The sequence below is a fragment of the Micromys minutus genome (assembly GCF_963924665.1).
Source record: "Micromys minutus genome assembly, chromosome: 17".
In the NCBI taxonomy this organism is placed as follows: Eukaryota; Metazoa; Chordata; class Mammalia; order Rodentia; family Muridae; genus Micromys; species Micromys minutus.
Genome location: NC_137952.1, coordinates 35577537 through 35589779, shown reverse-complemented (window position 1 = coordinate 35589779; position 12243 = coordinate 35577537). Strand labels below are relative to the sequence as shown.

At 44.4% G+C, this 12243-nt stretch overlaps 1 protein-coding gene across 1 annotated transcript in view; it reads right to left on the bottom strand.

Annotated features, from left to right (window-relative positions):
- Positions 1–247: 247 nt before the first annotated feature.
- The window catches only part of MERTK (MER proto-oncogene, tyrosine kinase), a 99859-nt gene continuing 87863 nt past the window's right edge, over positions 248–12243 (bottom strand). Inside the window, exons 17-19 of the mRNA XM_080931417.1 lie at positions 10534–10693; positions 9057–9193; positions 248–1879 (exon numbers count right to left, since the gene is read on the bottom strand). Coding sequence (XP_080787543.1) covers positions 1366–1879; positions 9057–9193; positions 10534–10693 — 811 coding nt within the window. The 3' untranslated portion in view covers positions 248–1365. The remainder of the gene's footprint in view (positions 1880–9056; positions 9194–10533; positions 10694–12243) is intronic.

Genomic DNA, 12243 nt, shown 5'->3' with positions numbered 1-12243 from the left:
GCATGCTGGACACATCCTCCCTCATTTGCATTTTATTAGGAAGTCATCTCAATCAGTCGTAAAACCCTGAACATTAAATAAATCATCTTTACCACACACACATGACCCATGGGGGCATGCCAGGCTTCTCATGAAGGTAAAAAACGAAGTCATACCTGCCATCTCACTTTACAAACATGTTTACATTTAATACTGTGGAAAAGAAAACAGCTTTAAAAAGCAACATTGATTCTGTACAGATGTTAACACTGAGGGATATGACACATCTTGAGTTCTTCAAGGTCAGTGGAATAAGTCATCTTTTATTAAAATATAATATCCTTGTCTCTTTCTGCCATATACATATATTCTCTCTTTAAATAAATATATTATGTATTTCATTTATATTTCTCTTATGTTTGCATGTTCATGTATGTGCTGGTGTGTGTGTGTGTGTGTGTGTGTGTGTACGTGGAGAACAGCATCAAATATCACTTCTCAGGTGCTGCCATGTGCTACGTCGGATCTGGGGATCAAACTCATGTCCTGGTGCTTACAAGGACCCACTGAGTTATCTCCCCTAGCCCCTGTATTTTTATTCTGTACTGCTTTGAGATCTTGGGATGGAATGCAAGGGCAGTCCACATAGCTGCTGAGCCACACTTCCAGCCTTGCTATATTGGTTTACTTATCTTCAGATTTATTTTTTATTCACGACTTTGTGAGAGTATGCCTCATGTGCACAAGTACCCTCAGAGGCCAAAAGAGAGGATCAGTCCTCTAGAACTGGAGTTACAGGTGGTTGTGAGCCATGATTTAGTTGCTGGTAACTGTATAAAAGAAATCTCTATAAAAAGTCATCTCTCAAGACCTTGGTTATGTATCATTTTGCAAAACTGACTCAATAGCTTTCACCTGGTGCTGTCAGGCCTACACTCTATTTGGTAAGGAAAGCAAGTTCCAAAACATCAGGTATAACCAGTGTGGTGGTTTGAATAAGAATGGCCCCAATAAGCTCATACATTTGAATATTTGGTGTTCAGTTAATGGAATTGTTTGGGAAGGATCAGGAGGTATGGCCTTGTTGAAGGAGTTTTGTCACTGGGAGCAGGCTTTGAGGTTTCAAAAGATTGGTGCCATTTCCCAGAGTGCTCTCTGTCTCCTGCTTGCTATCCAAGATGTGAGCACCCAGCTGTTCCTACCACCATAACTTTCTTCTGCAATCATGGACTCTATCCCTCTGAAACTGTAAACCTAGTTCAGCACTTTCTCTTGAAGATTCCCTTGGCCATGATGTTTCATCACAGCAATAACAAAGTATCTAAGACAATCAGATCCCATGAAGCAGTATTTGCTTGGTTCTGTCATGCCTCCTCTCCACTGGTCTCACACAGGAACTTCAGAGTCTTCTGAGGAGTCATCTGCAAACAAAAGGTCATCTGGTGACGAGCTCCCCAAGGGTAGCGTACTATGGTGAGACCAGGAGATGCCATTTTTGGTGAGTCTGTCCTCCGGTAAGACACTATCTTTTCCAGATGTGTCTGCAGCAAATGGAGTGGAGGCCACATCTTCCCATTCCTCATTGCCCCCATTCAAGATGTATCTTTCCTCATGACGGTTGTTCTCGTGAACTTCTGCTTTGACCACACTGACGGCAGCGCCTGGCGTGCAAGAGGCAATGATGGAGTCAGGATCAATGTTCATGTCTAGCCCTGCAAGTGAGGTCCCATTGGCTAAGCCCTCACAGCTCTCTAGTAACTGGGTATTGATGTAGATGATGGATTCTTTGTCCTGTGCATCAGGCAAACTCTCGGAGAGCTTTTCCAGCTGTAGCCTCAACACTGAGAAGGTGGGTCGGTCCAAGGGATCAGTACTCCAGCAAGAGTACATGATGTCATACCTGATGATAAGAGACAAGTGAGCATTATGGGACACAGACCCAGAGCAAGCAGTACAACCACCCCTTCCATCTCAACTAATGCTTAACTTCATTCCACTTTTATCAGCATTTGCTTCACTTTTTATGGAAACAAATGAGTTTTGGTGGGGGATGGGAACAAATGGTCTAATAGTTATTTAACTTTTAATCTATTTCGTGTGTTTTGTGTGTGTGTGTATGTGTGTGTGTGTGTGTGTGTGATAATATGTACTGTGCATGCATGTATAGAGGCTGGGGGGCGTCTGATATACTGTTCAATTCCTGTCCATTTTATTCCTTCAGACAGAATCTCTGACTGAACCAGGGTCTTGCTGTTTTGTCTAGAATGACTGGCCAGGAAGCCCAGGAGTCCTCAAGTCTCTACCCCTAACAGCACTGGGGCTACAGGTACATCACTGCCATGTCAAGCTTTCCACATGGGTGCTGAGGACTGAATCCAGGTTGTCATACTTGTTCAGCAAGTACTCTTACTTACTAAGCCATCTCTCCATCCCCTTGTCACATTAAAAAAAAAAAATCTGCTGCTAAAAATAGAAGATACATCTGGCAATTATATCTACTTTTTCAAATAAAATGGATTTAACAACCTTTTCTTATACAGGCTTGGCAATGAAACCAATCATCTGCTCATAAATAAAGTTTTATTAGAGCACAGCTATGACTCTTTACTGTCAGTGCTTTTGCTATACTTGTAGTACTGAATGGTTGCTACAAAGGGCCCCCAAAGCCATAGGCTCATCTATGTGAATGCTTAGCCTGCATTTGGTAAAACTGTTTGGGAAGGACTAAGGGGTGTCTTGATAGAAGGGGTTTCAAAACTCACACCCCTTTCAGGCTTTCTCTCTCTGATTTATGCTTGTAAACAGTCATAGACTCATCTCTGAAACTGTAAACAAGCCCCCAATTAAATGCTTTCTTTCATAAGCTGTCTTGGTTATAGTGGCTCTGAACAACAATAAAACTAAGACACTTACCAAACAAGCTTGCTAATCTGTCTACACCATTAAACTGAGTTGTTACCAAGAGCTCTGAGTATTTGAACCAATGGACTAAGCAAGGAGGACACAGAGCTAGAGAGGTACTTAAAGGACTGGTAGGTAGTGTGTACCACTCCATTCCCAGCTTCCCTAAAGTTCTGTGTAGATTATAGTCCATGCCCTGGCCTCATCAGGAGCAGCAGGAAGCAGAGGGATGAGGTTAAGGCTGGAAAGTCCAATACTCAAGTGCTCCTCAAGGCATTTCTGCTGAGTTTTACAGGGCACATGCCTCTCCTCTGGGCAACTTCATCCACATATCTAGTATCATTAAGGATTACAATTGAGGGACATGGGAAGGAAACGACAACAAGAAATTGCTGGGCTGAGAAGGATTCACACCATCATTTCATTTTGAGCCTTCCCTGCTTTGGGAAATTGGTACTAATATCACTGGATAAGAAAACTAAGGTGAGGGCTGGAGAGATGGCTCAGTGGTTAAGAGCACTGGCTGTTCTCCCAGAAGTGCTGAGTTCAACTCCTGGCCCCAACATGGCAGCTCACAAGTATTTCTGTAGTGCCATGGGATCCAATGCCCTTGTTTGGTGTGCAGATGTGCAGACAAAACATGAATACATAAATAAATAAATCTTTAAAAAACACAAAAGCAAGTGGAATCTAAATTATCTGATGCATGCTGATTACTGGCTTTCTTAGGAACAAAGATGTGCAGTTCTCACAATCTATAGATCCTTGGGATAATTGTAGTATTAGTCCTTATACACAGCACACAGATCTCATCTGTGCAGATATTCTCATGGCCTTTCATTGATCTATTTTTGCAACCCTTACCAGGGCTGTTACTTGGTTCTGGAACCTGGAAACTCACACACAAAGGGACGGGACCTCAACACAGGACTCCACTCTGACACTGCCTTGCAGTCCCGAGTTTCATCTTAGCCTCAGGAGCTCCTTTGAGTCTCTCTAACTCACTCTCAGTAGCCAGTTGCTTAGACTGGGCAAACAACGCCTGGTTCTGTTTTGGAGGTTTCCACCATATCAGTCAATCTGCAGGACTCCAACTTTGAACAGAGCCGTGTTTGTTTGCTCACACAGGCTTTGAGGAATTCAGTTCCTAAGGACATAACATATTTTCATTTCTATGTTGAGGTGCAGGGCTCTTTGCTTCTCTTTCACTTACCTCACATCTTAGAAAAAAGTGCTAAGAGACCTTATAAGAGACTTACCTTTATAGAGAATAGTGGCAGTATCATCCTGAATTTTATTTTCCTTTCATGTCTAATACTTTATGAAAATATAACTTTGGGTGAATTGTTTTTAAAGATTTGTTTGTTTGTTTATTTATTCATTCTATATAAATACACTGTAACTATCTTCAGATACCCCAGAAGAAAGCATCAAATCCCATTATAGATGGTTGTGAGCCACCATGTGGTTGCTGGCAATTGAGCTTAGTATCTCTGGAAGAGCAGTGAGTGCTCTTAACCTCTGAGCCATCTCTCCAGCCCACTGTGATGTGTTATATATGTAACTGTATATAATATATAACCTGTGTGTGTGTGTGTGTGTTATAAGGTAGGACTTTGCTATATAGCCTTGGCTAGCCTCAAACTTTTGACCTTCCTGCATAAGCATACCTCAACTATGCCCATCTTAAATATGGCTTTGAAAGATATCATAAGGGGCTGGGAAACCACAGGAAGATGATATCCAGAAGCAATCCATGACCAGTTTATGATGGTAATTATGTGTCTGTGGTACTTAGGATGTTACCAGGGCCTGTGTGCACGGTAGGCAAGTTCTCCACCACTGAGGTACCTTAGCTCTGATTATAATATTTGAGAGACCACTTTGGTTGCTGTCTAAGCAATAAAGGAGGACCCATGGGGAAGGGAGATGAAGGTTCTGCACAGAACATTGTATTTATGCCATGATGTCATCACAATGGGAATACAGTTCTGGATTTCTGTGATCTGTCAGTTATCAGCAATGAGAAATGAAGATGGAGATTCTGGGTTTTTCCTTTTAAAGATTATTTCCTAATAATAATTACAACAATAATATATATGGTATATAGGTGTTTTGCCTGAATACGTCTGTGTGCTGGATGCGGGCATTGCCCATATAAGCCAGAAGAGGGTGTCAGAGCCCTTAAAACTGGAGTTACAGACTGTTGTGAGCTATATGGGTGCTGGGAATTCATCCCAGGTTTCCTGGAAGAGTAGTCAGTGCTCTTAATTGCTGAGACATCTCTCCAGCCCTCTATTGTTTAATCAGACTCTTGGTATATAGTCCTTCCTGCCTTGAAACACACTATATGGACTAGGCTAATCTCATACTCACAGAGATTGGTGTGCCCCTGCTGGGATTAGAATTGTGTGCTACCATACCCAGTGAGAAGAATTCTCAATGCTGAGGAGTACCTGCTGGCCAACAGGACCCTGTCGGGCAATAAAACCGCCATATCAGAGAGTTAAGGATGGCTCTTCATACCATGGAGGGCCACTGCAGACAGCTGGTAGGGAAGGCTCTGAGGGTGCCAGGGAGACCTTAGAGAGCTCAGCTAGGGAGATGTCCTGTAGAAGTTGATTAACATCCCACAGAAAGTGGCATCCTAGGCTGTAGGAAGAAAGACTGACATCTGGTCACTCCATGACAGGACTGAGACTGTGAGGAGAGGCGACTCTGGGGTTTGGAGTAGAGAGCAGGGGCCAAGGGGCTCCATGACTTATATCTGTCCTTTTCTGTTTCTCTGTCCTTCCTTCCATCCTTCCTTCCTTCCTTCCTTCCTTCCTTCCTTCCTTCCTTCCTTCCCTGTATCCTTGTCTCACTCCCTTAGCTCTTTATTTTACAATAGCAGAGACTAAACATGACTCTGTGCAGGCTAGGCAAGCTCTTACCACTGAACTACATTCCCAATTGACATTGTCACATTTCAGACAGTTATCTTAAAATGGCTAAACATGTGAGTTGATGTTAAGGTGATACATGACTGGACAGTGGAGAGGTAGGCAGGGAAAAGGCTAGGAAAATGGAAGAGGAAGAGAGAAAGGGAGATTCTAGGAGAAATCAAGATGGAGTTGGGAAGGAGGATCTAGATCCAGGTGGTCCTAATTGGCGATAGGTAGATATGAATATTTTAAGGGTTTCTATAGGTCATTTTATCTCATATAGAAGGGCAGTTTGTATTTTTGGTCATTGGATATAAGCTTATTGTGTAGCGGGTTTGTGGATTGAGAATTTAACATATAAACCTATTTGATAAGTTGATAGTTGTGAGTCATGTTTGTCCATTGGTGGTGGAGTGAACCTTGCCTGAGTTCTTAGAGGCAGCAAAGAGCTCCAAGATAGAGATCCTCACAGTGTCAGATATTTCAAGCGCAGGAGCCATTACTAGCATGGGATGAAAGGTTAAGCCATCCTTTTAATATTCAGTGTGTGTGTGTGTGTGTGTGTGTGTGTGTGTGTGTGTCTGTGTGTGTCTGTGTGTGTATGTCTGTCTGTCTGTCTGTGTCTGTATGTGTGTGAGAATGTGTGTTTGTGAGTATAAGTATGTGTGTTTTGTGTGTGTGTTTGTGTTTGTATCTGTGTATGTGTCTGTCAGTGTGAATGTGTATTTCTGTGTCTGTACATGTCAGTTGGTGTGTGAGTGTATTGTGTGTGAGAGTATGTGAGTGTGCATGTGTGTGTGTGTGTGTTGTGTACATGGACATGAGTATGCATATGAGTGTGAGTTTGTGTGACAAGCATAGAAGTTTCTTTTGGGGGTGCTGTTGCTTGTTGGCCTCCACATGAGGGAGACTCGGGATTAAAGCCTGCTTTACCAGCCTGACGACCACATCACATCTTTCATCTCAGTGCATGCAGGAATCAGGAACATGGGGATGGCTGCCTGTCTACAACCACTCGGGTCCCCAGCTACAGGGTGGGAGCTGACTCTCCCAGCTAAAAGTGTTCTCAGACAACACCAGCTCAGCAGTCTCTTGTTTTAGTTTGAAGTGAAACATAAAAACCACAGTGTAATACAGCTTGCAACCCGCTCAGGCCCACAGTGACCATAGCAAATGTCAGTCTCGGTTAGTGCAGGGGGAACATCGGAGAAAGAAGCTACCACAAAACTTCCTGGGCAGTGTGTGGCTACACAGCAAGGCTTCCTCATTTCCAGAAGCCAATGTTTCATTAACACAGCCCTTTTCAAAATGACCATGAAACCTTAGAACTAATTTAATCAAAGCCTTAAGACATTTTCAAGAAACTTGCACCCTTTGTTTCTGTTTGGTATCAAGTATCTCTGACCACAAAGCAGTCTGTGGCTGGGAACAAAACAATCTTCCTTGTGTTTGGCTTGGAGCCTAAGTCATAGATGTACCTAGGAGGTTGTGTACAAAGTGACCTGGCCCCGTATGCTGAATGAGGCAACAGAGACAGAGCTTGGGATGGGTCTGAGGGTCTTGCATAGCACCAGCATCCCTAATACTGTTCCATGACAGAGCAAGCTCAGGCCTAGATTTTTATAATATTCTTGTTAAATATGATGAGAATATCACAAGCCTTGGAGGAGACTCACCAAAGACAGTGAGTATAAGTCACCACTAAAGACAGCAATGGACGATATCATCTTGCAAAGCTCAGCAAAGTGCTTGGGGAGACTGAACTAATGGTGAAGCTATGGAAATGCCCCAGTTGGTAAAGTACTTGCCTAGAGGCATAAGGACCAGAATTTGGATCCTCAGCAGACGTCTAGAAGCCAGGCAGTGTCTGGCCTATGTTTCCAGCCATCAGAATGTAAAGATGGGGGATATTCAGGGGCGAGCTAGCTAACCGGACAAGCCAAATCCATGAGGTCCAGCAAGAAACCCTGTCTCAGTAAATGAAAGTGGAGATCTACTGAGGAGGACACTTGAAACCAGTCTCCAGTCTTCAGATAAACAAACACAGATGACACATACCCACACACACATGTACCCCTACACACACATAAATATACTGTCATGGTTACTGTTTTCAACTCAGAATCTATTATCATCAGGGAGATAGGCCTATGAACATGGCTGTGAAAGATTATCTTGATTACCTTAAAGATATGGGATGATGCATCTAAATCGTGGGCGGGGCCATTCCCTAGGCAGGGGATCCTTGGCTGTATGAGAAAGGGGGCAGAGAGGCAGCAAGAATTCCTTACTTCCTGTTCCTTATTGTGGATGTGATGTGACCAGCTGTGTCAAGCTCCTACGGTCTTGACTTCCTTACCAGGATGGAAAGCACCTTGAACTTTGAGCTAAAATAAACCCTCTGCCTCAACAGTTGCTTTTGTCAAGATACCACCGTTCTCTGAAGAACATATACTATGTGGCTCATGACATGAGGTACAGAAACGTCAAGCCAGCTGCCATGGTCACACATGTGAATAATTATTGGACAGGGCCCATGCTGCTCAACCCCAAGTCCTGGGTCTCTTCCTCATGATTCGTGGCACTGAGGCCTGAAAGGGCTGTGTTGGTCGGATATACTTTGTGGTGGGAAGTAGGAGAACTCACAGCTGGCTGAGCAACAGATCTTCCAGGGAACATTTTTAAACATGCAATTTCTAGACCCGCTTTGTATCCACACCACCGCACCCTCTAGACATAGGGATAAGCAACTACATTGGTAGAACACTTCCCAAGCAATCCCCAGAGCCAGTTTGTCCTCAAAGGCACTGGTGCAGATTCCTAAGTTTCCCAGTAAGCACGATCGGCCCTTTTATATAACATTTGAAATGTTATAGAGAAAAAGGATTAAGGATTACTGGGTTCAAGTGTGTAAGGTTGAAGGATCCGGTACCTCATATACTACAAAGTGAACCTATGTACCGTCACCGTCTACTTCCTAGTGATGCTCATGCTCTTGTTTGGAAGCACACTGGTACCTTGCCTTGACTGTGCCCACTGGTGGGGACTGAGACCTTTATAATGAGTTGAGCCACAGGGAGCTTACTGAATGTCTGCTGGCCCGAGGCTTCTGCAAGAGGCACCCTCTGCACAGACTCTCTTGGCTACTGGCAGACCCCACTTGCACCAGCCAGCACTTTGTTCCCCAGGTCACTTCATAGCCAGGTAGTTGCCCCATGCAGGAAGCCCAGCTACACAGGAACGCGCACTTACAGATCATCCAGGCAATCCTCGGGCTGCTTCAGCCTGTGGCCGTGGAGAAGGTAATCGTACATCTCATGGTTCTGGACTCCGGGATAGGGAGTCATTCCCCGTGTTGCTATTTCCCACATGGTCACACCAAAAGCCCACTGAGAACAAAGCCACAAGAAGTTAGGACAAAAGTCTTTCCACAAAGGCTGAATGGACTTTTTCATGGGGAAAGGTCATTTCCTTAAAGCCCTGATGATGAAGCACAAAGCTGGTAATTATGTCTGGGGCCCACTGTTCTCCTGACACAGCATTACATGGGGCCGAAGCCTCATAGTTAGCCGTTCTTACTGAAGCTGTTCTGGGAAGCCTGGCTAAAGGCAGAAGGAGCCTCATCCCATACCAACACTGCTTACTTAGTGCGCTGCTCTGCTCTCACTAGAGAGGATGTTCTCTCCCCAAGCTTGGATCAAAGGTACAATTACATAGCATCTTTTATATAGCACATGGGTTCCAAAAGCTACTCATTCACTTTCACGTGAACACCTTGGTTATGGGAATGAAGTCATTTGTTTGTAGCAAAGACACCTGGGAACCTCTGGCGGTCATATGCAAAGCAAATGTGAGCACTTTACCACAGCATGCTAGTTGCTTGAATTAAAGGTTCTATGTAAGGTGAATAAATAAATAAATTAATTAATTAACGGAAAAAAAATTAAAGCCAGGTATAATGGTATACATTTGTGATCCCTGCTACTGGGGAAGCCAAAACAGGATTGGGAGCTCAAGGGCTTTCTAGGTGGTACAGATAGACCTGGCTTCAAAAATAAAAGGTAGCAAGGACTGGAGAGATGGCTCAGTGGTTAAGACACTGACTGATCTTCTAGAGGACCCAGGTTCAATTCCTAACACTCGCATGTTCATGGTCACTCACAACCATCTCTAATTCCAGTTCCAGGGATCTGACACTCCTCTGGCCTCCACTGGCACCAGGCACATCATGGTGAACAGAAGACATACATGTGGGCCAAACACTCATGTACATAAAAATAAGTTAAAAAGTAAAAGGAGAGATGGATCAGTGCTTAAGAGTACTTTGCTCCTGAAGAAGACCCAAGTTTGGTTTCCAGCATCCATTTTGGCTCACAGTCAATCATCTGTGATTGGCTCAGGCACCAGGAGGTCTGATGCCTCTGACTTCTGAGAGCATCTGCATCTGTGTGTGTGCCTATCCACATACAGATCACATACCTCTACACAGAATTAAAATAAAGTTAAATCTTAAAAGTAAAGAAGAGGTTGTGAAAGTAGCTAGCATTCTCGAAGCATGCATGAGGTTCCAAGGTCAACCCCAGAACCACAAAAAGCAAAGGGAATAATGAATAAATGGGATAAAAGCGCGGTCTGAGCATGCTCCCAACCCTCCGTTTAATCAGAGCATCATTCACCAGGCTTGGTCGTTTCTCTCAGTGTGTCTGTCAGATGAAGGCTGGCCACATACCACATCACTTTTGCTTGTGTAGACTCTGTCTGCCAGGCTCTCTATGGCAATCCACTTCACAGGCATCTTGGCGATGCGGCCTTGGCGGTAATAGTCACCACTGTAAATCTTCTTGGAGAGACCGAAGTCTGCCACGCAAACAGTCATGTCATCCCGCAACCTGTGAAGGGTAAATCCTGGTCCTCAGCAACCTTGGGAGCAGAGCACTTGATCCAAAATGGATGAAATGTGACTAAAGAAGATGTGGGGAGAGGTTGAGGGTGTGACTCCATTGGTAAAATGCTTGGCTGGTATACACAAAGCCCTTGGTTGGATTCCCCGGCATAAATGGGAATAGCAGTGCACAATTCTAACTCCAGGCAGGTAGAGCAGAAGCTCAAGGTCCTCCATCCATAGCTGCTTGTCAAGTTCAAGACCAGCCTGGGATGCATGGCATCTTTATGGGGGTGGGGTGGGGAAGCAAGGAGGAAAAAGGAAGGAAGGGAGGAAAAGGAGGAAGAAGAAAAGGGGAAGAAAGAAAAAAGGAGAAAAAAGAAGATGGGAAGAAGAAGAGAAAGAAGGAGGAGGAGGACAAATGGAACCCATGAGGCATGAGCTTGAAGTAGGAAGCTGCTTTGAGGTCGAAGACACAGCAAATAATAGGAAGAAGATGTAACTCTATTCCCATCACTCTGCCTTGTGTGTGGCTGGTCCTGCAAAGACACCCAGGCACAGTGGCTGGAGGCAAGGGGCTGGGGGGATGAGGGGGGCAGAGACGTGGCAGAGCAGGAGTGGAAGGAACAGCAGCTCCCCTGGTCCTTTCATGAACTGCATCCTGTCATTGTATGCCTGTCTGGAAGGAGCACTGAACCTGTGGCCCAAGCAAGGTGGTGTGGAGGCCTAAGGGGAGGTGAAGTCTGGGAGAAGTGGGGCGCGCTCGTCGAAAGGTGGTGCTCAAGGATGGCTGCCTAATGTGGACAGCTGTCCGAGGAAGGAACCGGAGAAGTCATGGGAAATAAATAGCCCATACCAGCAAAACAGGTCCCAGACAAGAAAGAAAAGGAAGAGAAAGAAGACAGAGAGGAGAGAGGAACGGAGAGGGGAGAAGAGGTGGGTGTCTGATTTTAACTGATTCTTTTTTTTTCTTCTTCTTCTTTTTTTTTTAAAGACAGGGTCTCATGTAGCCCAGGTTGGCCAGGAACTTGCTGTGCAGCTGAGGGAAATTCTGAACTGTGGATCCTTCTGCCTGACTTTTGAGTGTTGGGAATACAGGTATGCACAACCCAAAAGACCCACATTCTTAGTTCAGGACAAACTAGACAGGCAGTCCTCCTGCCTGGTAGAAAAAACATGAAGGAAATGTTAAAAGTAAAATAAAATTTCATGACTCTGTATCCAAAGTTGAAAAACAGTAACAAACCCTCGAATCCCTTGGGGTTTTAAAGACTAAATTAAAGGGGGGGAGGGGCTGTGGTTGAGGAGGGTGAGTAGCCAACTCTACAGTTAAATCTCTGACTAAGACAAACACATACAGGCCACTCCCTCTTCTCGCAACAAACAGGCAAGTTAATCAAGGAACAGCTAAGGCAGATTTACACCAGGTGGTTCAGTCAAAGCAGGTAAAGAAAGAAAACTCAAACTAAAGTTCTCATGTAAATTCTTATTATTCAACGTTGGCTGCTGCAGAAAAGCTTCTAGATATTTAAGGTACCAAACATTATCACAAGGGTT